This window comes from Bufo gargarizans, chromosome 5, assembly GCF_014858855.1.
Source record: "Bufo gargarizans isolate SCDJY-AF-19 chromosome 5, ASM1485885v1, whole genome shotgun sequence".
NCBI lineage: Eukaryota > Metazoa > Chordata > Amphibia > Anura > Bufonidae > Bufo > Bufo gargarizans.
In genome coordinates, this window is record NC_058084.1 from 77,866,301 (window position 1) to 77,893,659 (window position 27,359).

At 43.0% G+C, this 27,359-nt stretch overlaps 1 protein-coding gene across 2 annotated transcripts in view; it reads left to right on the plus strand.

Annotated features, from left to right (window-relative positions):
- LOC122938164 (Y+L amino acid transporter 2-like) overlaps window positions 1-27,359 on the plus strand; it is a 99,133-nt gene that overhangs the window by 40,282 nt on the left and 31,492 nt on the right. For both annotated transcript variants that reach the window (XM_044293510.1, XM_044293511.1), the window contains 3 exons: window positions 10,956-11,100; window positions 26,533-26,656; window positions 26,759-26,862. In XM_044293510.1, coding sequence (XP_044149445.1) covers window positions 10,956-11,100; window positions 26,533-26,656; window positions 26,759-26,862 — 373 coding nt within the window. The remainder of the gene's footprint in view (window positions 1-10,955; window positions 11,101-26,532; window positions 26,657-26,758; window positions 26,863-27,359) is intronic.

Consider the following 27,359-nt stretch of genomic DNA (forward strand, 5'->3'; position numbering starts at 1 on the left):
TATTCCACTTAAATTGATGATATTATTATCAATGGTGTTTAGTAGTGATCCCTGTGTTCCCCTCTTCCTCTTTGATCGCCGTGTCTTCCTCTTTTTTGATAATAATTTTCCCTGTGATGTGTTTCTCGTATGTTCTCCGGATTGTGATTGTCCGGGGAGTCTAGTGTCCATAATCCGTGTCTCCCTGAGTCTGTTTTTGACCGTGTTTGGTTTCTCTGTACCTCTTGAACCCTGTGTCTCAGATTGTAGGGTGCTCTGTATGTATAAGGGGTTGTCCTCTCTTGATCTATTGGTTGAGATTGTTTTGGTTTTAACCGAGGAGAATGGTGGGGGGGGGTTTGATCTAAAAAAGAATGATCAGCCAAGGTCTCAAACCTATTTTGTGTCGGTATATCGTACCGTCTAGACTCTCTAATCTCATTATGTTTAGGCTGATGATTCTCTCTTACTTGTTCTTCCCTATTGGGTCTCCTCTCATCAGATTTGGCAGTATATTTATGTTTTTTAGTTTTTTTGGATATAATTTCTTGTTCTATTTTATCTAGACTCTTATGTAATCTTTCCTGCCACATCTCGTATGTCTGATCTTTTGGGAATTTGTCTATCTTGGATTTCAATGTCGTTATTTTATCTGTCAAGTTGCCCAAGATTGTAGTTCTCCTTCTGATGATTAATTCCATCAAAGCTCTAGACTGTGAATGTAGTAACTCCTCCCATTCCTTATTAAAAGTTTCACCTGCTAAATCTTGTGCTGGGGTTTTAAACAATTGTAGGCCCTTAGGGACTTTATCATGATTCAAATATAATTGGAGGGACCGTATTTCCCAAATTTGACGCAATTTTTTATGTAAAAGGTCCTCTAACTCACGAAAGGACTCCACTATAGATTTTTCCTCTAAATTATTAGGATTTCCTCCTTCTAAATCTTCAAAGCTATAGGTTTCAGCCTTGAGTTGTTTGGTTTCCATATAGTTCCATATATCCATATTGGGAGACAGAGGGAGCTGGATCTCAGATGGGTGATTAGAATAAATAACAAAAAACAAAGGGATCCGCTCACTTCTGTTTCCCTCAGGACAGGTGCTCCAATCCAAAATTGAGTCACCCCTCAAAATGGTAAGTAAATATGTAAAGAGAAAGGATTGGTCACTCTTATATGGAAATATAAGGTATTTATTTAGTTAATATTACTAATATCAATTAAAATGCAAAAACAATAATATAAAATACATAGAGTAAAATAATCTCCTATATCTATTTTCTATTTGTCATATATGGCAAAGATGACAATGATTTCAATGCTGGGCTGAAAACAGTGTTACAGTGTCTCCACCTGGATTTGATAGTCTGTTAGGTGGAAGACAAAATGATACAAATATTCACCCAGTGATTTGGATACAATTTCAGTTGAATGGATAAATCAGCTGTATAATGGTAGAAAATGAGTCTCTAATATTTGTGTCAAAGTTCATATATCTGAACGAAAACCCACTCGTTGTTTCTGCTCCTTTTCTTGATGGTATAATAATGGCACTAATAGTCCATGCAAAATGCTTTAAAACACAGTAAGTGTAGACGAATTGGCCACTGTAGGCCGATGTTGCACCGTATGCGTCTGCTGACTGATGTACTATATTGTAAGAATTTTCGCTGTATGTACAGTTTCAGTTTTCACAGGCAATATATTTAATCGGTGTTGACTAGACGTTATACCCACTGAGATAGTGGGCTTACCTTAGTTGAGGTCGTCGGATAGAGGTAAGGGCTTAAGTGCGAGACCCTGCTTAACTGGATCAGCCGGCGTCCCGGCTGCAGGGCTGCTCGCGTCCCACGTGTTCTCCGTGGGAAATTTAGACCGGATATGCAAAGTCCTTCCTTCTCAGCGCTGGTAGATGACGTATTGCGGTGATTTCGACGATGGATCCAAGGATTTCTTTTTCTTTTTCTTTATAGTGCACTTTAGTAAAAGATGGGGTATTCGTCCAAAGGTGTGACGCTAGACGCGTTTCGGGGAAACACTGTCCCCTTCCTCAGTAGCATACTCCCATCTTGTAAAACCTCGTAATTTATACTGGTGTTGGTTGTCGCCAAGGTCCGGACTGGACTTTGGGGTGTTTCATTCAGGGTCAATGTGGCATTTTTAGATATTGTTTTAATGCATTGTTTTCATATCTCAATCTGAGTCATTGTCATATTTGTACCTAACATTTTGGTCTACAGACATAGGATATCATATCGAATATTGATATTTTGAACATGTAATAAAAATACACTTTAAAAATATGTAAAAATATAAATAGATAATACCAAACATACTCAAGTCTGTTATTCCAAAGCTTTTTTAGAGGGTTTGTTCGTCCTTAAATCTTCTTTTCATTGAAAAACACACACTTCACTTTTAAAAACGCACCTTATTACAAAAAACGCAGATGCGGTTTTGCTGCGTTTTTTACAAATTTGATGCGCCCTTTCTCCTCTATGTCCAATATTGTTCAAAGAGGTTATATATATATACTATCTCCTATTATGCAGTGTATATAATAATAGATATAATGACAGTAGAAGCGGTGATAAGACCTGGTCCTGTGGCGGCGATATATAGATGATGTCATCTTTATTTGGGGTGGAACACAAGAAAATTTGAACAAATTTGTTGAGGAGATCAATGATAATGAAAACAACTTAAAGTTCACCTCCAACATTGGGAGTGAGAGAGTGGAATTTTTGGATATCGAGATCATACAAAAAAACAACAAATATGTATGTAACACTTTCCATAAGCCCACGGCCAGGAATGGCTATATTCCTTTCTCAAGCTGCCACCTACCAAGGTGGCTAACCAACGTCCCATTCGGGCAGTTTCGCCGCCTTAAGCGCAACTGCACGGAAGAGGACAAGTTTGAGGAGGAAGCCACAAGTATGAGCAAACAGTTCAAGGAAAAGAACTACCCAGATACAATTATTAATGAGGCCCTTGTCAAAGTTAAAGAGTTGGATAGAAAAATCTTCTTTGAACCAACACAAAAATGTAAAAAAGAAAATAATTCTGAGTTTAGAATCATTTTACCATACAACACTCAGGCCAAACAAATAGAATACATTATAAAATCCCATTGGCACCATCTACATAGGGATAAAACCATAGGGATGCTCCTACCACCAATCCCCAAAATCATATATTCAAGAGCCCCTAATTTGGGAATCCAAATAGCTCCTTCAGTGAAAGAAAAAAAGAAAAAAGGCCAAGTAACCAATTGGCTCCAACAGAAGGGCTTTTACAGATGTGGTAGTTGTTTGGGATGTAGGAAGACCAAATTCCCAAGGAAAACAACCACAGCCACCTCCACACAAAACTCACATTCTATGACCATCAAGCACTTTCTCACATGTAACTCCACCAATGTTATCTACCTAATCCAGTGTCCATGTCAGAGACAATATATTGGGCGGACCAAACGTACCTTGAAGGTTAGGATAGCGGAACACCTTAATAATATCTCTAAAGGGTATGAAAAACACTCGCTGTCCAAACACTTCAAGGACGTACATCAACAAAATTCTAAGGGTCTGTCTTTCATGGCACTGGAAAGGGTGGAGAAACATTGGCGAGGAGGCAACCAAATTGAGAGACTATCAAGGGCGGAATCTAGAAAAATCTATGAATTTGGTAGTCTCTTACCTAGAGGTCTAAATGCGGAGTTAGAAATTTTCGGGTTTATATAGAATATGGGTGGTCCGTGTGGGTGTCGATGTAGAGTCGTTGTCAGGCTGTTTTTCCCAGCACCACGACTCTCCCTCTACCCCACACGTGCCACCCCTTTATCATCTTATCACCGCTTCTACTGTCATTATATCTATTATTATATACACCGCATAATAGGAGATAGTATATATATATAACCTCTTTGAACAATATTGGACATAGAGGAGAAAGGGCGCATCAAATTTGTAAAAAACGCAGCAAAACCGCATCTGCGTTTTTTGTAATAAGGTGCGTTTTTAAAAGTGAAGTGTGTGTTTTTCAATGAAAAGAAGATTTAAGGACGAACAAACCCTCTAAAAAAGCTTTGGAATAACAGACTTGAGTATGTTTGGTATTATCTATTTATATTTTTACATATTTTTAAAGTGTATTTTTATTACATGTTCAAAATATCAATATTCGATATGATATCCTATGTCTGTAGACCAAAATGTTAGGTACAAATATGACAATGACTCAGATTGAGATATGAAAACAATGCATTAAAACAATATCTAAAAATGCCACATTGACCCTGAATGAAACACCCCAAAGTCCAGTCCGGACCTTGGCGACAACCAACACCAGTATAAATTACGAGGTTTTACAAGATGGGAGTATGCTACTGAGGAAGGGGACAGTGTTTCCCCGAAACGCGTCTAGCGTCACACCTTTGGACGAATACCCCATCTTTTACTAAAGTGCACTATAAAGAAAAAGAAAAAGAAATCCTTGGATCCATCGTCGAAATCACCGCAATACGTCATCTAACAGCGCTGAGAAGGAAGGACTTTGCATATCCGGTCTAAATTTCCCGCGGAGAACACGTGGGACGCGAGCAGCCCTGCAGCCGGGACGCCGGCTGATCCAGTTAAGCAGGGTCTCGCACTTAAGCCCTTACCTCTATCCGACAACCTCAACTAAGGTAAGCCCACTATCTCAGTGGGTATAACGTCTAGTCAACACCGATTAAATATATTGCCTGTGAAAACTGAAACTGTACATACAGCGAAAATTCTTACAATATAGTACATCAGTCAGCAGACGCATACGGTGCAACATCGGCCTACAGTGGCCAATTCGTCTACACTTACTGTGTTTTAAAGCATTTTGCATGGACTATTAGTGCCATTTATTATACCATCAAGAAAAGGAGCAGAAACAACGAGTGGGTTTTCGTTCAGATATATGAACTTTGACACAAATATTAGAGACTCATTTTCTACCATTATACAGCTGATTTATCCATTCAACTGAAATTGTATCCAAATCACTGGGTGAATATTTGTATCATTTTGTCTTCCACCTAACAGACTATCAAATCCAGGTGGAGACACTGTAACACTGTTTTCAGCCCAGCATTGAAATCATTGTCATCTTTGCCATATATGACAAATAGAAAATAGATATAGGAGATTATTTTACTCTATGTATTTTATATTATTGTTTTTGCATTTTAATTGATATTAGTAATATTAACTAAATAAATACCTTATATTTCCATATAAGAGTGACCAATCCTTTCTCTTTACATATACACTGACATTAGCCTAAGTGTCCATCCCAAATGAAAAATACATATAAACACTAAAATAGTGCACAGCGGCACCAGTAAACAGTTGTCCTACCGGTACCGCAAGACAGCATACGGATCGTTCACCCCCGACAACGCTCCTATAGCGGCTTCTTCATAAATGTTGGCAAATGAAAAAGATGGTGTCAGGCAGTGATACAAGGAGTGCAGGGTCCCTGTATAGGCCCTATGGCTGACTAAAAATTATTTCCCTAATTCTAAATATAGGTAGCAGCCTCACTACAGGGCACTCGTCCTTACAAGGACGACTCCGTCCGGAACCTGTCCCTGAAAGATAGTACTAAATGTCCCTAGAGGATCTAGAAAAAAAGCTCCCAATTAAACCTCCCAAATATTTATGATTATTACCTAGCTACTAGGGTACACCAACTTAAGGAATGGTGGACCGTTGATAATCCCAAACACTGGGTCCATATTGAGCAGACACTCGCCCCAGCTCACAACTTAAAAGCAATGATGCTGGCTTCCCTCTTTAAGGAAATACCGTCGCAATCCCTCCCATACCTACTTTCCTTTCTTTGAAAGCCTGGAAACGGTATCACAGTGGTGGGCACGGAACGATTGCTTCCTTAGCAAAATTCACCCCAATAGAGGCGTTGCATTACCTCATTCCTGACCTTTCTCTGGAAGGGTGGAGAGATGGAGGCGTAGTAACGGTTGCAGATTTGCTTTACCAGGCAGGTTTGAACTCCTTTGAAAACTTGCAAATCCGTTTAAATATACATAAATATACATCAAAGGGATTTTTATAAATATTTGAGGATTTGTCACTTATTGGCCTCTAATCCTACACTTACTGTGAACTCACACATTGAGCTCCTGAACCAATGGGCCCTGACACAATCCAAATGGAAAGGAATCCACCCTCTCTACTCGTTTCTGGGCAGCAAAAACTCCTTTGTAAAGACTGCCCCCATTGTCTCGTGGGAACTAGAAATGGGACGCGGTATCCCCCCAGCACAGTGGTCCACGGCTATTAATTACGCGAATAAAAGACTGAAGTGCGTGTCACACCTTGAATCTTACTCGAAAACACTACTCAGATGGTATTTCACCCCCCTGAGACTGAGTCGCATTTACCCAGACTCGGGGCCGAAGTGCTGGAGGGGATGCGGTGGCAGAGGGTCCCTTTTACACATACTTTGGGGTTGCCCCTTTTTACAAGAATTGTGGTCTAGTATTTTTCAATTAGTCGAAAGGGCATCAGGCCACAAGCTAATTAGAGATCCAGCTCTGGCCTTGCTCTTTATTGATATCACAGAGATACCTTATAAATTCAGGACCATTTCTATGCATCTGTTTTTAGCCACAAAACTGGCCATAACTAGGTACTGGAAAAGCTCAGTGATTCCGACTGTACAGGAAATTTTAAGTTCCGTGAACAGTACTAGATCATTTGAAAAGATGGTGGCACACAAGGGTTTCGCGCTGCGTAGATTTGAAATGGAATGGGCGCAGTGGACTAACCTAACCCCTGGTGGATAACTTTAGAAACGCTAGCTCTAATTACCTATGTAGGTTATAGGCATGTTACATTGATTATACTCACTGATGCCTGTGATGCACACTATGAAGTCTTGATCTATGTATAACACTCTGCCTTTTTTCTTTCTGTTGTTTTGTTATTTTCCATGTTTCTATTCTACTAGATATTGATACATAAACTGTACTAATGCTGCGTCAAGTAGTTTTCTAGAACGCAATAATTGGAGTACACATTAACACCTTGCTCCTGCTCACTCATACATAGTACTTCTGTATACGAATGTAACGTACTGTGATGTACGGTTATTTTTGTACCGATCCTTTGCATACTGGTTATTCTGGATAAATGAAAAAATCTTCAATAAAGATATATTGAACGATAAAAGTTACTCCACCAACAAAACAGACAAAAACACTTTTTCCTATTTCATATACTGCCTTTATATTAGAATTAGTAAATTTGCTTTAATTATAAAATTTACATGGATATATTTTCACTAGAAAAAAAAAGTTTTGAAGAAAGCTTTACTTAAAGACAGCTCTTACGGTGGGTATTAAGTATAGGTAAGTGATGTCACCGAACACACAGCCGGGCAGAAGCCTCCGCCCGGCAGTGTGTTTTTGTAAACAAAAGAGCCCTTCCCCTGCCTTATCTAGCGCAGGGCAAGGGAGCGCATCGGAGCATGAGATGCTCCGATGCTAACATCAGGGGAGCTGCCTGGGAGAAATTATGGGTATGTCCGGGTTTAGCTCTGAACCCAGACAACCCCTTTAGGGACCAGGCCATTTTTTGCAAATCTGACATGTGTCACTTTGTGTGGTGATAACTTTAAAACGCTTTTACTTATTCAGGCCATTCTTTTCTCATCACATATTGTACTTCATGACAGAGGTAAATTTGAGTCAAAATATTTCATTTTTATTTATAAAAAAATAAAAATTTTGAAAAAAATTGGGAAAATTAGCAATTTTCTAAATTTCAATTTCTCAGATTTTTAAACAGATAATGATACCTTCTAAAATTGTTATTACTTTAAATTTCCCAAATGTCTACTTCATGTTTGGATCATTTTGTAAATGACATTTTCTTTCTTTGGGACATTAGAAGGCTTAGAAGTTTAGAAGCAAATCTTTTTAAGCAAACCCACTTTTTAAGGACCAGTTCAGGTCTGAAGTCACCTTGTGAGGCTTACATAATAGAAATCACCCATAAATGAAACTACGCCCCTTAAGGTATTCAAAACTGATTTTACAACCTTTGGTAACCCTTTAGGTGTTCCACAAGAATTAAAAAAAAATGTAGATGAAATTTCAGAATTTCAGTTTTTTGGCAGACTTGCCATTTTAATTTAAAAAAAGTCGCTAACAAAGCAAGGGTTAACAGCCAAACAAAACTCAATATTTATTGCCCTGATTCTGTAGTTTATAGAAACACCCCATATGTGGTCATAAAATGCTGTACGGGCACACGGCAGGGCGCAGAAGGAAAGGAATGCCTTATGGTTTTTGGAAGGCAGATTTCACTGGGATAATTTTAAGTTGCCATGTCACATTTGGAAACCCCCTGATGCACCCCTAGAGTAGAAACTCCCCAAAAATTACCCCATTTTGGAAACTATGGGATAAGGTGGCAGTTTTTTTGGTATTATTTTAGGGTACATATGATTTTTGGTTGCTCTATATTACACTTTTTGTGAGGCAAGGTAACAAAGTATAGCTGTTTTGGCACCGTTTTTATTTTTTGTTATTTACAGTGTTCATCTGACAAGTTAGATAATGTGGTATTTTTATAGAGCAGGTTGTTATGGACGCGACAATACCAAATATGACTTTTTTTCGTTGTTTGTTTCAGTTTCACATAATAAAGCATTTTTGAAAAAAATAATTTTTTAGTGTCTCCATATTCTGAAAGCCATAGTTTTTTTTTTTTGGGGGCGACTGTCTTATGTAGGGGCTCATTTTTTTCAGTATGAGATGACGGATTGATTTGTACTATTTTTGGGTGCATATGACTTTTTGATCGCTTGGTATTAAACTTTTTGTGATGTAAGGTGACAAAAAATTGTTTTTTTTCACCGTTTTTTTTTATATAGTGTTCAACTGAGGGGTTAGTTTATGTGATATTTTTATACATCAGGTTTTTACAGACACGTCGATACCTAATATGTATACTTTTTAATTTATTTAGGATTTGCACAATAACAGAATTTTTTTAACAAAAAAAATCATGTTTTAGTGTCTCTATATACTGAGAACCATAGTTTTTTTATTTTTTTGGGTGATTGTCTTAGTTAGGGTCTCATTTTTTGTGGGATAAGATGACTGTTTGAATGGTATGATTTTGGGGTACGTATGGCTTTTTGATCGCTTGGTATTACACGTTTCGTGATGTAAGGTGACAAAAAATGTCTTTTTTGATACCGTTTTTATTTTTTTACCGTGTTTGCCTGAGGGGTTAGGTCATGTGATATTTTTATAGAGCAGGTCGTTATGGACATGGCGATACCTAATACTTATACTTTTTTTATTTTCTATTTATGTTTTACACAATAATATCATTTTTGAAACAAAAAAAATTATGTTTTAGTGTCTCCATATTCTGAGTGCCATATCTTTTTTATTTTTTGGGCGATTGTCTTAGGTAGGGTATCATTTTTGCAGGCTTTTTTGACAGTTTTATCTTTTTTGCAGTGTTCACCTGAGGGGTTAGGTGATGTGGTATTTTTTATAGAGCAGGTTGTTACAGACGCGGCGATACTTAATATGTCAACTTTTTTATTTTTTTTACATTTTACACAATAAAAGAATTTTTGAAACAAAAAAATATCATGTTTTAGTGTCTCCATAGTCTGAGAGCCATAGTTTATTTTTTGGGCGATTGTTTTAGGTAGAAGCTCACTTTTTGAGGGATGAGGTTATGGTTAGATTGGTACTATTTTGGGGGGCATTTGGTCTTTTTGATCACTTGGTGTTGCACTTTTAGTGATGTAAGTTGACAAAAAAAAGTTTTTTAGCACAGTTTTTATTTTATTTTTTTGACTGTGTTCACCTGAGGGGTTAGGTCATATAATATTTTTATAGAGCCGGTCGATACGGATGCGGCAATACCTAATGTGCCTACTTTTCTTATTTTTTTCTATTTTTTCCTATTATTTTTACTTTATTTTGGGAAAAGGACTCTTTGTTTTACTTGAAACTTTATTTTTTTGTAAAACTTTATTTTTTGTCCCACTCTGGGACTTGAACTTTTGGGGTCTGATCCCCTTTACAATGCATTACAGTACTTCTGTGATGTGATGCATTGGCTGTAAGTGTATTACACAGTGTAATACACTTCAGCCTGCTTGCCTGTGAGATCCAGGGGACTGGATCTCACAGGCTGTCACGGAAGGCAGCCACGATGCCTGTGGAAGGCATCGGGCTGCCTTCCCTGCCATTGGGTCCCAGTCACAGCAGCGCGGGGACACCATGGCCACCCCGCACTTGGCACGATCCTGCACGTGCCGCGGTCACTGTTAGCCGAGAGAGTGCGAGGGTTAATGCACCGGCATCAGTGACTGCCGGACCCCTGATGCTGATTGGGTAGGAGCAGCTCCTGCACCCGCCCGATCAGCCCGCCATACATATACGGCGCGGGTCCTTAAGAGGTTAAGAAACTAACAATAACCAGAGAAAGCCCTCAAAGAAATTCTTCAGCTTAAAGGGGCTGTCCGGTTTCATGATGTTGATGACCCATGCTCAGGATATATTGTCAATATCAGATGATGATCAGGTGATGATCCAACTCTCAGCACCACTGTTGACCAGCTGTTTGCAGATGCTAAGGAGCTTGTGCAAACGATGTGTCCTCAGTGTTTACTTGCATGCCATCTACATTGCAGCAGCAGTACATGGTAATTATAGCGCTTCCTCTCTCATTCAAGTGAATGTGACGAAAAGCTGTAATTTTCTTAAGGATAGGTCATCAATATCATGAAACCGGAAACCCCTTTAAATATGCCTGCAGCAACTACCACTCGAGTAGATAATACTGACTTGAAGTTCTGAATCCACCCTGCAGAACACCATGAATTACAGTATGTTGCCCCAAGATCATAGAAGGAGTCTCGCTCACAGTCGCTGCTTTTTTCCTAGGTGAAACCGATAATCTACAGGCATCATTTCAAGGCTCAACCACAAATGTGGGATTCCTGGCTCTTGCCTTTTATTCTGCTCTTTATTCTTATTCTGGATGGGACACGCTGAACTTTGTCACAGAAGAAATGAAGGATTCAGAGAGGTTGGTTGTTCTGCAGAATTAAAATAACTGCACCTGTCACATTTATTTTATTCTTTGTTTTGTTTTATTTTATGGAAATTTTTACATTTTACACCATGTAACATATTGAGCAGTGACATAAACAGAATGTAGTCACTCACATGATGTCCTGTCCCCATTGGGGCTAACTTTATCTCAGACATGATGTATAAATATAAGATAAAGGAACAAAATAAGATGATGAAGGATGCAGGTAGGTAAAGTTGCAAGATTCCGAATGATGGCGGGGACACATTTAGGTGCAGTGCAACAACAAAATCTTTACTGAATAACACTAGCCCAGTGGTACAGCCTTATTGTCACGGAATGTGTACAGGTAACAAGGCAAAGCAACATGTATAAACGACTCGCTGGATCCAAAAACTAAGGAACCAAGGGAGACCCCTGCAGAAGACCTGGCACTTTCCCTGGCTGCTCAGCCTATGCAAAGATCCGAATGGTGGAGGTTTGCATATCCACGAACCTTGACTATAAAGCCCTGAGCACCCTACAATAGTGAGGGGACACGACCACCGGCTCCCTACACAAGACACGGAGGGAGTCAGGGTCACCTGGGATCCAGCAAACAGATATTAACAGATAAAGGTACACTTAGCTTAGAAGCAAACAGGAGGACAGATCAGCGTGCACACACACTCCAGGAAGTAATATAAGCCGCCCAGAAAAGCATTCTGGGGAGGCATTTAAAGGGAAGCAATTAACACATGACAGCTGAGAGAGGCTGACGAGAGGAGGAGCTGAATACCACAACACAGAAATTCAAGGAGGAGGTTCTGAAAGGCCTCTGTCAGAGCTTCTCAGCTGTCTGGTTGTGACAGTACCCCTCCCTCTACGAGTGGACTCCGGACACTCAGAACCCACCTTCTCAGGATGGGACCTATGGAAAGCCCTGATGAGACGATAGGCCTTAATGTCCGTCACTGGGACCCACATCCTCTCCTCAGGACCATACCCCTCCCACTGAACAAGGTACTGAAGAGAACCGCGGACAAGACGAGAATCCACAATCCTAGATACCTGAAATTCAAGATTCCCATCAACCATAATCGGAGGAGGAGGCAAAGGCGAGGGTACAATGGGTTGAACATAAGGTTTCAATAAGGACTTATGAAAAACATTATGGATCTTCCAAGTCTGAGGAAGATCAAGACGATATGCAACAGGATTGATGACAGACAGGATTTTGTAAGGCCCAATAAACCTAGGACCCAACTTCCAGGAGGGAACCTTCAATTTGATATTCTTGGTAGACAACCACACCAGATCACCAACATTCAGGTCCGGACCAAGCACACGTCTCTTATCAGCCACACGCTTATATCTCTCACTCATGCTCTTTAGATTATCTTGAATCTTTTGCCAAATAGATGACAAAGACAAGGAGAATCTGTCCTCATCAGGTAAACCAGAAGACCCCTCTCCCGAGAAAGTCCCAAACTGTGGATGAAACCCATATGCACCAAAAAATGGTGACTTATCAGAGGACTCCTGACGACGGTTATTTAAAGCAAACTCAGCAAGGGACAAAAAAGAACACCAATCCTCTTGATTCTCCGCCACAAAACAACGCAGATATGTCTCCAGATTCTGATTGACGCGCTCTGTCTGGCCATTCGACTGCGGGTGGAAAGCAGAAGAGAATGACAACCGAACCCCCAAGCGAGAACAGAAAGCCTTCCAGAATCTGGAAACAAACTGCGTGCCCCTATCAGAGACTATGTCTGAAGGAATACCGTGCAATTTGACAATGTGATCAACAAATGCCTGCGCCAGCGTCTTAGCATTGGGCAAACCAGGAAAAGGGATGAAATGCACCATTTTGCTAAAACGGTCCACCACCACCAGAATCACAGTCTTCCCCGAGGAACGAGGCAGGTCCGTGATAAAGTCCATGGACAGATATGTCCAAGGACGGGAAGGAATGGGTAAGGGAAGGAGAGGACCTGATGGCCGTGAATGAGGGACTTTGGCACGAGCGCAAGTCTCGCAGGCTGCCACAAAACCCTCAACCGACTTACGAAGCGCAGGCCACCAGAATCTCCGAGCGATGAGATCCAGTGTGGCTCTTACCCCCGGGTGCCCAGCAAGGACCGTATCGTGGTGTTCTTTAAAAATCTTGTGTCTTAAAGCGAGAGGCACAAACAACCTCCCAGGAGGACAAAGATCAGGAGCCTCTGACTGGGCTGCCTGCACCTCTGCCTCCAATTCAGGAAAAAGAGCAGAGACCACCACACCTTCAGCCAAAATGGGACCCGGGTCTTCAAAATTCCCGCCTCCCGGAAAACAACGTGACAGGGCATCTGCCTTCACATTCTTAACTCCAGGGCGGAACGTGACAACAAAATTAAACCTAGAAAAGAACAACGACCATCTGGCCTGTCTCGGGTTCAGACGCTTGGCTGACTCCAAGTAGGCCAGATTTTTATGGTCAGTAAATACGTTAATAGGGTGTCTGGCTCCCTCTAGCCAATGGCGCCATTCCTCAAAAGCCAACTTGATGGCCAACAATTCCCTATCTCCCACATCGTAATTTCTCTCTGCGGAGGAGAGTTTTCTTGAGAAAAAGGCACACGGTCGCCAATTGGCAGGAGAGGAACCCTGAGACAAGACCGCCCCCACACCCACCTCCGAAGCATCAACCTCAACTATGAAGGGTAACGAAACATCAGGTTGCACCAAGATGGGAGCGGAAGCAAAACTCTCCTTGATATCAGAAAAAGCCTTACGCGCCTCTACTGACCAAGAAGAAAAATCTACCCCCTTTCTGGTCATATCAGTGAGTGGTTTAACAATAGAAGAATAATTCAAAATGAACTTCCTGTAATAATTGGCAAAGCCCAAAAAACGCATCAGCGCCTTTTGATTCTCAGGAAGCTCCCACTCAAGCACAGCGCGGACCTTCTCGGGGTCCATGCGAAAACCAGAAGCGGAGAGAAGAAACCCCAGAAATTGAATTTCTGGAACCGCAAACACACATTTTTCCAGTTTCGCATATAATTTATTCTCCCGCAGGATGAGCAAGACCTGACGTAAATGTTCCTTATGAGTTTTGAAATCGGGAGAAAAAATCAAAATGTCATCCAAATACACCAATACAAATTTCCCATCAAATGATAAAAAATGCTGTTCACGAAATGCTGAAAAACGGCTGGGGCATTCATCAAACCAAAAGGCATAACCAAATTCTCAAAATGGCCCTCAGGGGTATTGAAGGCCGTCTTCCATTCGTCCCCTTCTCTGACCCTGACCAGGTTGTATGCCCCTCTTAAATCTAATTTGGAAAAGACTTTAGCCCCAACAACCTGGTTAAATAGGTCCGGGATCAGAGGAAGCGGATAAGGGTCACGAATTGTGATATTGTTCAGCTCCCTGAAATCCAGACAAGGTCTTAAAGAACCATCTTTTTTCTTAACAAAGAAAAAACCAGCGGCAACAGGTGACTTTGAGGGTCGTATGTGTCCCTTTCTCAGACTCTCAGAGATATAAGCACGCATAGCGATCCTCTCAGGTTGGGAAAGATTGTATAAACGAGATTTAGGCAGCTTGGCGTCTGGGATGAGATTAATAGGGCAATCGTACTCCCTGTGCGGGGGCAAATCCTGAACTCCACTCTCAGAGAAGACATCCGAAAATTCAGAGAGAAAAGATGGTACAGTCTTAGTAGCAACCTCAGAAACAGATGTCGTGAGGCAATTCTCTCTGCAAAAGTCACTCCAACCATTTATTTGCCTTGCTTGCCAATCAATGGTGGGGTTATGTTTAGTGAGCCAGGGTAGCCCCAACACTAGAGGAGTCGGCAAACCGCTAAGGACGAAACATGACACATCCTCAACATGAGCATCACTCACAATTAAACGGATATTGTGAACTATGCCCTTTAATGACTTCTGAGAAAGTGGAGCGGAATCGATAGCAAACACAGGAATATCCTTTCTCAAAGCGCACACCTGGAAACCATGAGTTATCGCAAAGTGATTATCAATGAGATTGACCGCTGCTCCACTATCCACAAAAATCTCACAAAAAATGTTCTTGCTCTCTAGCGCCACCCTAGCCGGCAGGACAAAACGGGAACTACAAGCAAACGGAAAATCTTCAATCTCCGCCTCAATCCTGCCAATAGTAACAGACGGAACATTTTTCAAAGATTTTTTCCTCTTTGTTTCTTTATTATACCCAGAGAACTGCCTGAATCTCCTAGAGGGACAAATATTTGCCAAATGATTAATACCTCCACAACAAAAACAAACCCTCCCATGCGGGCTGAATCTTCTATTGTCAGAAGCAATCAACCCCAGCTGCATGGGCTCCTGCTCAGAAGGGGCTGACAGCGACTGAGACCCCTGCGCAGAGAATGGGACCGCTGCACAGTCCTGGGACCGAGTATGACAGGAAGGAGAGATCTCTCCTCTCTCTCTAAGACGCCTGTCAATACGAACGGCCTGAGACATAGCAGAGTCCAAAGAAATAGGCCTTTCATGAAAGGCAAATGCATCTTTCAATCCCTCTGAAAGACCATGGCAAAATTGACTTCGGAGTGCAGCATCATTCCAACCAGTATCAGCTGCCCAACTCCGAAATTCTGAGCAGTATATTTCTGCGGATTGTTTACCCTGGCATAGGAGACGTAGTCTAGACTCCGCCAGAGCAATACGATCCGGATCATCATATATCTGACCCAGGCCTAAAAAGAATTCATCCACTGAACGGAGGGGCCGTGCCCCCTCCGGCAGCGAAAAGGCCCAGGACTGAGCGTTACCCCTGAGCAGCGATATAATGATCCCCACCCTCCGTTCCTCATCACCAGAAGAATGGGGAAGAAGGCGAAAATGGAGTTTGCAAGCCTCTCTAAAACGCACAAAATTCTCACTACCCCCGGAGAACGTATCCGGGAGCGAGATCTTAGGCTCAGAACAAGCTCCATGAACGCAAGCTGAATCGGTCACTTGAAGCTGAGAAAAAGTCTTACGGAGGTCAGCTACCTCCAATGAAAGACCCTGGAAGCGTTCAGCCAAAAGTGAAACCGGATCCATGCTTAAGACGGTTTTGGCGGCTTATAATGTCACGGAATGTGTACAGGTAACAAGGCAAAGCAACATGTATAAACGACTCGCTGGATCCAAAAACGAAGGAACCAAGGGAGACCCCTGCAGAAGACCTGGCACTTTCCCTGGCTGCTCAGCCTATGCAAAGATCCGAATGGTGGAGGTTTGCATATCCACGAACCTTGACTATAAAGCCCTGAGCACCCTACAATAGTGAGGGGACACGACCACCAGCTCCCTACACAAGACACGGAGGGAGTCAGGGTCACCTGGGATCCAGCAAACAGATATTAACAGATAAAGGTACACTTAGCTTGGAAGCAAACAGGAGGACAGATCAGCGTGCACACACACTCCAGGAAGTAATATAAGCCGCCCAGAAAAGCATTCTGGGGAGGCATTTAAAGGGAAGCAATTAACACATGACAGCTGAGAGAGGCTGACGAGAGGAGGAGCTGAATACCACAACACAGAAATTCAAGGAGGAGGTTCGGAAAGGCCTCTGTCAGAGCTTCTCAGCTGTCTGGTTGTGACACTTATACATGGGTGAGAGCAATCTTTTCAAGTGGTTTAATTCTGGAGTGTGTAGGGACTTGCCCCAAATGTAGCCTTTTGATAAATACTATGGCAGGCGCAGCACAATAAAGTGCCTTTTGTGCTGTGGAATTAAAAGAATTTTGATATCTCTGACTTTTTAGTCTAACCAGACTGTCCAGTACTCTGTAATTCCTCTAGCGCAGTAGGTTTAAAGAGCACACCAAATGCTTGAAATAACTTCTTTATTAACTTTTCTTCATATACAGTGCCTTGCAAAAGTATTCACCCCCCTTGACTTTGAATTTACAGAACATGCCCACAACTTTGAAGATTATATTTTTTTTTTGTTATTCTGAAGCAAACAACAAATAGGACAAAATAACAGAAAAGGTCAATGTGCATAAAAATTCACCCCCCTAAAGTCAGTACTTTGTAGAGCCACCTTTTGCTTCTTTTTCTGCTTCTGTGAACACAACATATATAACTGTTATATGACATCCAAAACATGAAGTCACAGTAAATAACTCTGCTTTTGTCTTTAACACATAAAGTTACAGATGTAGATAAGTTACAGATGTAGCAGGGGTACCACATACACTCTTAACTCACATTTCTAAAACTTTAATCTTCTGGTGAAGCCATTCCTTCAACCTCTGCGCCAACTCCTCCCAGGACCCCATCGCCATCGCCTGCATCAGCCAACTGGAAACACTAGGTCTAAACAACTGATAAGGGCTCCCACACACGTTTCGAGCCACACCCTCGACCTCATCTTCAAACAAAACATCGACATCAACACACTGGAAAACATGCTACTGCTATGGACGGACCACCACGCCATCAAATTCGAAATAACCACTGACACTATTTGCCTAAAACCAACACACTTAAAAACTACACACTGGACAAGATTACAGAAGAAATTACACTCGCAACTTTTCAAAACCACACTATCCAACAAAATAGCTGCGCTAACACAAAACTGCACAACTGAAGACACACTCAACACCCTCAACACAGCACTACTACAGACAGCAGACACAGTCGCACCAATACGTAGAGCACCCACCAGCAAAAACAATTTAGGTTGGTTCAACGACTCCCTTACTTCACTGAAACAAGACCGAAGAAGAGCTGAAGGAGCATGGAGAAGGAACCCAACAACGGAACACCACACAAACTACAAATCACTCACCCAAAAATACCACAAAGCCATCTTCACAGCAAAAAAAAGAACACTTCTCCAACCCCATTTCCAAAGCCATAAACCGCCCCCGCGAACTCTTCAAACTAGTCGCCCAGACTATGAACCCTATCTGTCTAGAGCCTCCAGCAAACGAAACACAAGAATTCTGTAATGAGCTATCTGACTTTTTCATTGACAAAATTACAAACATTCTAGAAATAATTCAACAGAACATAGCAAGCAATCCCATCCGGCCAAGGCAAGAAGACAAAAACCACACAAATACTCTACAATCACCGAGATTTACCCTGGTCCCAATCACCATCGACAACACTAAAACCATCATCAGAAGCCTCCGAGACAGCACATCCCTAAATTACATTATTCCCACAAAACTTCTGAAAGAATGCACTGACATTCTGGCACCCACCATAACACACCTCATAAACCAGTCATTCAAAGAAGTAATAGTCCCGATCTCCCTCAAGCAAGGCATAATCAAACCCCTCCTAAAGAAGCCCAATCACGACCCCAAAGACCCAAACTACCGCAGACCGGTCACAAGCCTTAACACTATCTCCAAGATTATCGAGAAAGCAGTAGTAAGACAGCTACAACCCCATCTGGACACCCACAAACTCTTGGACCCACTTCAATCTGGTTTCCGCCCTGGCCACGGGACAGAAATGGCGCTCCTCAAAATCTGGGATGATGCCCTCGAAGCAGCAGATGAAGGAGAATCATGCCTCCTGGTGCTGCTGGACCTCAGCGCAGCTTTCGACACAGTGGACCACCAAATCCTGCTCACTCGTCTCACATAAGTAGCCGGAGTCGCAGACTCGGACCTACCCTGGTTCGCATCCTTCCTGGAGAACCGATCCCAGAAAGTGAAACTAGGAGCCTTCACTTCAGAAGCTTGTAAAATCACATGCGGAGTCCCTCAAGGATCACCCCTGTCGCCCGTGCTCTTCAACATCTACCTCCGACCACTCCTCAAAATCATCAGCAACCAGGACCTTCTCTATCACTCCTACGCTGATGACACCCAACTTTACCTACGCATCACCAACAAAAAAGACCAATACCACGCCGTGGAAATCTGTCTCTCATTGATCGACGATTGGATGACTGAGAGCTCCCTCAAACTCAACGGTTCCAAAACAGAACTCCTCTTCCTCCATGCAAACCGAAACAAAAACCCTAGCACGACGTGCACGCCACCTACCATCCTCGGACAAACCATCACTTCCAGCACCAAAGCCAAAAGCCTCGGAGTCAACTTTGACTCAGACATGACAATGGATGCACAAATAGGATCAGTAGTCAGCGGATCCCACAACCTTCTTCGCCTGCTGCGTAGACTCATCCCCTTCATCCCTGAAGGAGACACAGCAGCAGTAGTTGGAACAACCATCAATTTCCGACTCAACTATGCAAACTCCCTCTACCTAGGACTTCCTAAATACCAAATTTCACGTCTGCAAGTTGTCCAGAACACAGCCGCCAGACTGATAACTGGAAAAAAAACTGGGAATCTATCACCCCGTCCCTGAGGACCCTCCATTGGCTACCCGTGAAGGATCGGATCATATTCAAGACCCTCTGCCTCACCCACAAATGTACACAAGGGAAAGCCCCCCAATACCTCTGCGACAAAATAAAGCACTACACCCCAGGTCGCCCCCTCCGGTCAGCTAACCTGCATATCACATAGCCCCCTCCATATCACGAAGACCCGCTACAAATCAAAAGGCGAACGAAGGTTTGCAGTACAAGGACCCCGGCTATGGAACACTCTACCCGCGGAGATCCGCTCAGAGAGAACCATCTGGCCTTCAGGAAGAAGCTCAAGGCTCACCTCTTCTGAAGGCACAGGCGGACAATGACTGCAAAAGCCCCTTAAGGCGATTTAGTTCGCAATTGTAGCGCTATACAAGTTATTCATTCATTCAAAATGTAGCCTGGCTTGGATGTTTTTCTTTGTAAGAAAAGACTTTCGTCTTGCCACTCTACCCCATAGCCCAGACATATGAAGAATATGGGAGATTGTTGTCACATGTACCACACAGTCAGTACTTGCCAGATATTCCTGCAGCTCCTTTAATGTTGCTGTAGACCTCTTAGTAGCCTCCCAGACCAGTTTTCTTCTCGGCAAGTACTGGCTGTGATTGCTTAATTCTGAACACAGGTACATCCCCAGTTATAAGAGGGTGTCCATACTCATGCAACCACATTATTTTATATATTTTTTTTGTTTTCTTCCCTCCACCTAAAAGATTTCAGTTTTTTTTTTTTCAATTGAGTGGTACAGTTTATAGGTGTAAAAAGTTCAGAAATGATTTATCTTTGTCTAATTTTTTTTACAGCACAGAAACCTGACATTTTAACAGGGGTGTGTAGACTTTTTATATCCACTGTATCTCCCATCAACTATGTTTCCTTGTGCCTTCCTATATACCCCCCTTCCCCTCTGCCCAAAGCCGGGGATCTGTGCAACTCCAGCAAACATGCAGTATACCCTAGACAAGGCATCTGCATTCCCTTGTAGTCTGCCCGGCCTTTGCTCTACAGAAAACCTAAAGTTCTGTAGGGCCAGAAACCAGCGGTTGACACGGGCATTGTTACCCTGTTTCTCCCTCAACCATTTCAGAGGGGCATGATCCGATTCCAGCTTAAATCTCTGTCCCAAGAGGTAGTATCGGAGGAAATCAAGCACCCACTTAATGGCCAAGCATTCTCATTCAATTATCGAATAATTTTGCTATGCCAAGGACAGTTTTCTGCTGAGGTAACACACGGGATGTTCCTTCCCATTTATGACTTGAGACATCACTGCCCCTAGGCCTACCTCTGATGCATCTGCCTGAATGATAAAATCCCGGGAGAAGTCAGGGGCTACCAAGACTGGCTGTCTACAGTGGGCTGACTTAAGCTTCTGAAAGGCCTCTTCAGCCTCGGGGACCACTTGATCACAGCAGATTTCCCCCCCTTTGTAAGGTCGGTCAGGGGGTACTGCTATTTCTGAAAACCTAGGGACATATCTCCTGTAATATCCCACAATACTGAGAAATGCCTTAACCTGCTTCTTGGTAAGTGGACGGGGCCATTCCTGGATAGCTTCCACCTTATTTACTTGGGGTTTTATCACTCCTCTTCCCACGATGTATCCCAAGTACCTAGCCTCTCCCAATCCCATGGCACACTTACTTGGATTTATAGTAAAGCCGGCCTCTCTTAGCGCATCTAGGATGTTTTGAATTTTACTGAGGTGACCCTCCCAATCACTATATCATCCAAGTAAGCGGCTGCATATTCCCGGTGTGGGCATAAGATCTGGTCCATAGCTCTCTGGAAGGTGGCGGGGGCCCGTGCAACCCAAACGGCATCCTAACATACTGGAAGGACCCTTCTGGTGTAGAAAACGCTGTTTTTTCTATAGCTTCCCTCGACAATGGAATTTGCCAATATCCCTTGGTAAGATCCAGGGTCGTTATATAGCGAGCTGGCCCTAGTCTCTCAATAAGCTCATCCACCCGAGGCATGGGATATGCATCTACTTTGGATACCTCATTTAGTATGCGGTAGTCGCTACAAAACCGCCATTCCCCATTGGGCTTTGGGACTAGCACTATGGGACTGTACCATCCACTTTTCGATTCCTCAATCACCCCCAGTTTTAACATTCTCTGGACCTCCTTGGAAACTATCTCCCTCCGGAACTCGGGAATCCTGTACGGTTTTAAATTTGCTCGCGTATGAGGCTCCTTTATAATCTCATGTTCCATGACATTGGTTAACCCGGGGGATTCTGTAAACAAGTCCCTATTCTGCTGCAACAGGAGCTTGCATTGTCTATGGTGGCATCTGGTTGGGTAGTCAGACATGGGGTCTCAGGAGGGTCCCTATCTTTCCATTGTTTAAGCAAGTTGATGTGGTAAATCTGATAGGGCTTTCTCCTGCCAGGCTGATGTACCCTATAGTTAACTTCACTCACCCTCTCAATTATATCATAGGGCTCTTGCCACTTTGCCAGAAACTTGCTCTCTACGGTGGGGACTAGGACTAGAACCCGGTCCCCTGGACTGAACTGTCTAAGACGTGCCGTCCTATTATATACTTTAGCTTGCGCCTCTTGGGCCTGGAGCATATGCTCCTTCACAATGAGTGTTACCTGAGCTATTCGCTCTTGCAGTGTAGTAACATGTTCAATCACACTTTTGTAAGGCGTTACTTCACTCTCCCAGGTCTCCTTAGTAATATCTAACAGGCCTCGAGCATGCCTGCCATACAACAACTCGAAACGTAAGAAACCTGTTGACACTTGGGGCACCTCTCTGATTTAGAATAGTAGGTATGGCAACAAGTAATCCGAATCTCGGCCATCTTTTTAGACTACCTTTTTCGACATGGCCTTTAAGGTTTTATTGAAACGTTCCACCAAGCCATCTGTCTGTGGGTGGCACACCGAGGTATGCAACTGGGTAATTTGCAATACTTTACAGAGATCCTGCATTACCCTTGACATGAATGGGGTGCCCTGGTCAGTCAGTATCTCCTTGGGCAGTCCTGTTCTGGAAAAAATCTGAAATAGCTCTCTGGCTATAACTTTAGAGGTAGCTTTTCTCAAGGGCACCGCCTCAGGGTATCGGGTGGCATAATCCATTACCACTAATATATATTGATGCCCCCTAGCGGACTTCACCAAAGGCCCGACTAAATCCATCGCAATTCTCTGGAAGGGTACCTCGATAATAGGCAATGGTATTAGAGGGCTACGGAAGTTGGCAACTGGAGAGGTTACTTGGCATGTAGGGCAGGATTGGCAGTAATCCTTAATTTCTCTGTAACACCCAGGCCAATAAAACTTTCAAGGGTCTTATCTGCCCCTAAATGTCCCCTTAAGACGTGGCTATGTTCCAAGTCCATTACCATGCGTCAGTATGGCTTGGGAAACACAAGCTGTTCCTTCAATTTTTCCTGGATATTAGTCACCCGGTATAACAAATTTTCATTCATGGCAAAGTGAGGGTACCTTTCATCTGCCCCTGGCTCTTGAGGTTCCCCATTGACTACCCCCACATTGTTTAAAGCTGCTCTTAGAGTCTCATCTCAGAACTGGATGGACCGAGAATGTGAATTCATGGACCACCTCAGGGTCAGGGAGCACGGGGCTGTCTGTGCACCCAGGGCATTGTTGCGGTACTGCCTTGGCCCAAAGATCCCAGAACAAAGGACAATCCCGGCCAATTATAAGTCATAATACAGATGGTTGTTCACATTCCACTCCTATGGACCTCTCCTGCAGGGTCTTGCCACCAACCAAAACTTTCAATACATAGTACCAATACCTTCACAAAGAAAAGAAGCACATGGCGCTATACCCAAGTGGTAAAGTAAGTATACAATTTATTGTGCTTACAAAATTCAAGGAGTAAAAAGCATTTCATAAAAACGCACCCGACCCGGATTTTGCCTTAGGCTCCGTCAGGGGCTGATGGAATGTACTCCCTCAGCACAGGTGTTTTATATCCCTCCATGATCGCTCCGGGACAGCACCCCACCCCCGTAACATCCGGAAGGAGGTAACATATGTTAAATCAGAAATACTTAAAAAAACATCACATATAATGATACCCTAAAACAATACATTTCCAGTACAATACCCACATGCTTTTCGCATGGACAGTATAAAAGTATTTTTTTTTAACAAACTACACAACCTGCACATATGACATACAGGCTGCCTTAATATCCCATTCAATGTTAGGGCCATGTGGTAGGAGGGTGCCCATCTCATATATCCACTCTGCTTCTCTTTTATTTATTTGTTTTACAGGGTCACCCCCTCTCTAATGTCTACGCACCAAATCAAAAGCACTGAATTTTAAACCAGTAGGATTTTTGGGGTGCACTTTTTTAAAATGAGCTAAAACACTATGAGTCTCCAGACCTTTCTTAATGTTTCGGACATGTTCAGCAATACGGGTTTTTAGTTTTCTTAAGGTACGTCCAATATATTGTGTTTTACAGGGGCACTCTAGAAAGTAGATAACCCCGCTGTTTCACATGAAAGGTTCCCTTTTATTTTACACTCCTTCTGTTTCAATGTTGATATCACCGTACTCTTATTGGTATTTCTTTTATCTTCCTTGGCCCTGTTTTTGCATCCCATACAAAATCTGCACCATGTGAACACATCCCGATGAGTGCAGGTTCCCGTTTCTTTATTAGAGCATCCATGTACTATTATGTTCCTAACTGTTGGGGCTCGTTTAAATACAAATGGGGGTTTATTTGGAATTAACTCCCCTATTACACCATCATTCTTAAGGACATTCCAATTTTTGTTTATTATTTCCCTAATGCGAGGGCAACGAACTCAATAAGTGGTGGAGAAAGCAAATTTGAACCTATCACCATTATTTCTCTTTTTATGTTGGTCACCAGTTCCTTCATCCTTATTTACTACACTATTGTAGGTATTGTACTGGAAATGTATTGGTTTTAGGGTATCATTATATGTGACATTTTTGTAAAAGTGATGTTACGGGGGTGGGGTGCTGTCCCAGAGCAATCATGGAGGGATATATAACATGCTCTGAGGGAGTACATTGCCTCAGCCCCGGATGAAGCCTAAGGCGAATCCCGGGTCGGGCGCGTTTTTATGAAATGCTTATTTACTCCTTGAATTTTGTAAGTAAATACTTACTTTACCACTTGGGTATTGCACCATGTGCTTCTTTTCTTTGTGAAGGTATTGGTGCTATGTATTGAAAGTTTCGGTTGGTGGCAAGACGCTGCAGGAGAGGTCCATAGGAGTGGAATGTGAACAACCATCTGTTGGATCGAGTGTCGGGTCCGCACTGTGTCTTAAACTGCTGATATCAGCGCGGTCCCTGAAATTGCTTGTGGATTTGACTGCTTTAAGGAGACTGAACCTACTCCTGGATAAGGGTTCCGCTGCTTATTTGTGACTGTACACCAAGCTTTTTCTCTTTGCTATAAGTCATAATACGCCTTCTGGGGTTCGCCTGAGAGACAGGGGGCCAGCACCTCGGCCCATTGCTCAGCGGGTAGTCTCTCACGCTCAGCGGCCCGCTCAAAGACTGTGAGGAAGGCTTCTACGTCGTCCTCTGCGGTCATTTTTAGTAAGGCCGACTGCACACTTTTCCTTCCACCACCACCTGAGCTGTGCTGCCATACCGTCTCTTAGGGTTGAAATTTGCTCTGTCAGTAGGCGGTTCGTCTCCTGTTGATGTGCATTAGCCTGCCGTACCAAAGTATCAACCAGCTACTGCTGCTGACACATGCAATTTTGGCTCTTACTTCACCGAGGCCAGGAACCTCAGTGACACATATCTCCCATCAACGATGGTCCCTTGTGCCTTCCTACAAGTGTTATACAAACTATGGTACAGGTTTACATTTCTCAACTCAAATGGGAATGGTGGCAATGGAGGCTGTGGTGGCCCTACTCCAGATTTGGCATCTGGTTTTTCCATCAGACTCCAGAGGCACGGAGCATTAACATGACTGATAATGCTCCGTGCCTCTGCAGTCTCCATCGGGTATTGGCACTCTTTCACGGAGCGGATGTCACGCACGGCATCCGCTCGTGTGAAACAGCCCTTATACTTACCTCCTTGGCAGCGATATGATGCAGGCCTCTTCTGGCCTGTGTCTCGCGCTGTACGGCTCAGGCGGCGCGATGACGCACAAGGCCCGCAGCCTATCAGGGAAACAGGGAAGGGAGGCGCCTCCCTCCCCTGCCCGGCCGCAGCACAGCTATCTGTATCGCTGTCCTGAGGACGGCGATACAGATCACTATGGAGATGAGCCCTTCCACAATGGAAGCGTTCATTTCCCTGTTACCTGCCGCCACCCCACACCTGAGTCTGAGTGGCACTACTGCAGGGGCCAAGGGTCCACAGGCTGCTGGGTCCCCTGGAGTGCCGGGCCCGGTCGCAACTGCGACCCATGCGACCCCTGTATGTACGCCACTGGCCACAGCTGATAGATTGCAGGTTGATCGTAACCATGGAAACTAGCAGTGTATAATGTGCTGGAAATATGAATCAGGCCAACAAAGGAAGCAATATGGACAATTACAATACATTAGTAAGTGCCTTGTATTAACTTCCTTTACATAATAAATGCCACTTTCTGAAGTGAGACAACCCCTTTAACCATTTAGCCACTGGGATGGACATCACTTTGAATGGAACTTTATTATCAGAATTTCTCAATCATACTTGAACTTTGCTTTATCTTTATCCTTATCTTAGCTTTATCTTAAATGCTTTAAACTTTATAATCGGATCATAGATATACAGGTCCTAGGGGCCACCACTGGAATCCATATACCATAAAAAGTACATACCTGTATTTTGTCAAAGTAAAGTGCTAATGGACTGACTCTGCATAACTTGTGGCACTTTTCAGAAGGTTGATATACTGTATAGTATCTTTTGTATATATTTTATATATCTGCTAAGTTTAATATAATAGATCAAAAATGATTAGACTCAAAACACAAAAAATGCTAATCTGTTTTTGTTCTGTGTATGTGAAGGGTCTTTACTTATAGTGCATTAATACAGTTTTATGTCATTTTTTTCTTTTCAGGAACCTCCCCCTTGCTATTGCCATTTCAATGCCGATAGTTACTGTAATATATCTGCTGACCAATGTTGCATATTATGTGGTTCTGGATACGGCAGCCGTTCTCACCAGTGATGCAGTGGCTGTGGTAATTCCTCATAAATACAGTGCAGTGAAACCATTCTTTAAAACACTAGTTATTCATACTATTTATGTGTAGTAGTACTTATTCGTATTCATATTTCTACAGACATTTGGAAATCAAGTGCTGGGCCATGCCAAATGGCTTATTCCAATAGCCGTGGCAATGTCTTGTTATGGTGGACTAAACTCATCCATAATTATCGCTTCAAGGTAAGCAAATATCTAGTGACGGAATAACCATGTGGATACATTTTCCAGCACCTGACACACACCCTTTCTACTGAACTGAGTATTAAAGGGGTTGTCTCATCTCAGACAATGGGGGCATATTGCTAGGATATGCCTCCATTGTCTTATAGGTGCCACTCCCACCACTGGGACCCGCACCTATATCGGGAACGGAGCCCCGCAAAGTGGTGGCTGGAGGACTCTGATCTGGCCACCACCAAGTGCTCTCCCCATACAAGTGAATGGGAGCGTACTACGCGTGACCGGCCACCGCTCCCATTCACTTGTACGGGCCCAACGGAAATAGTTGAGCCAGTGCTAGGCAGTTTTCAGCCGCCCTATAGAAAATGAATGGAAGGTGGCTGCGCATGCCCAGTGCGCCCTCCACCACTTTCAGGGCTCTGTTCTTGATATAGGTGCGGATCCCACCATTGGGACCTGCACCTGTCAGACAATGGGGGCATATCCTAACGATATGC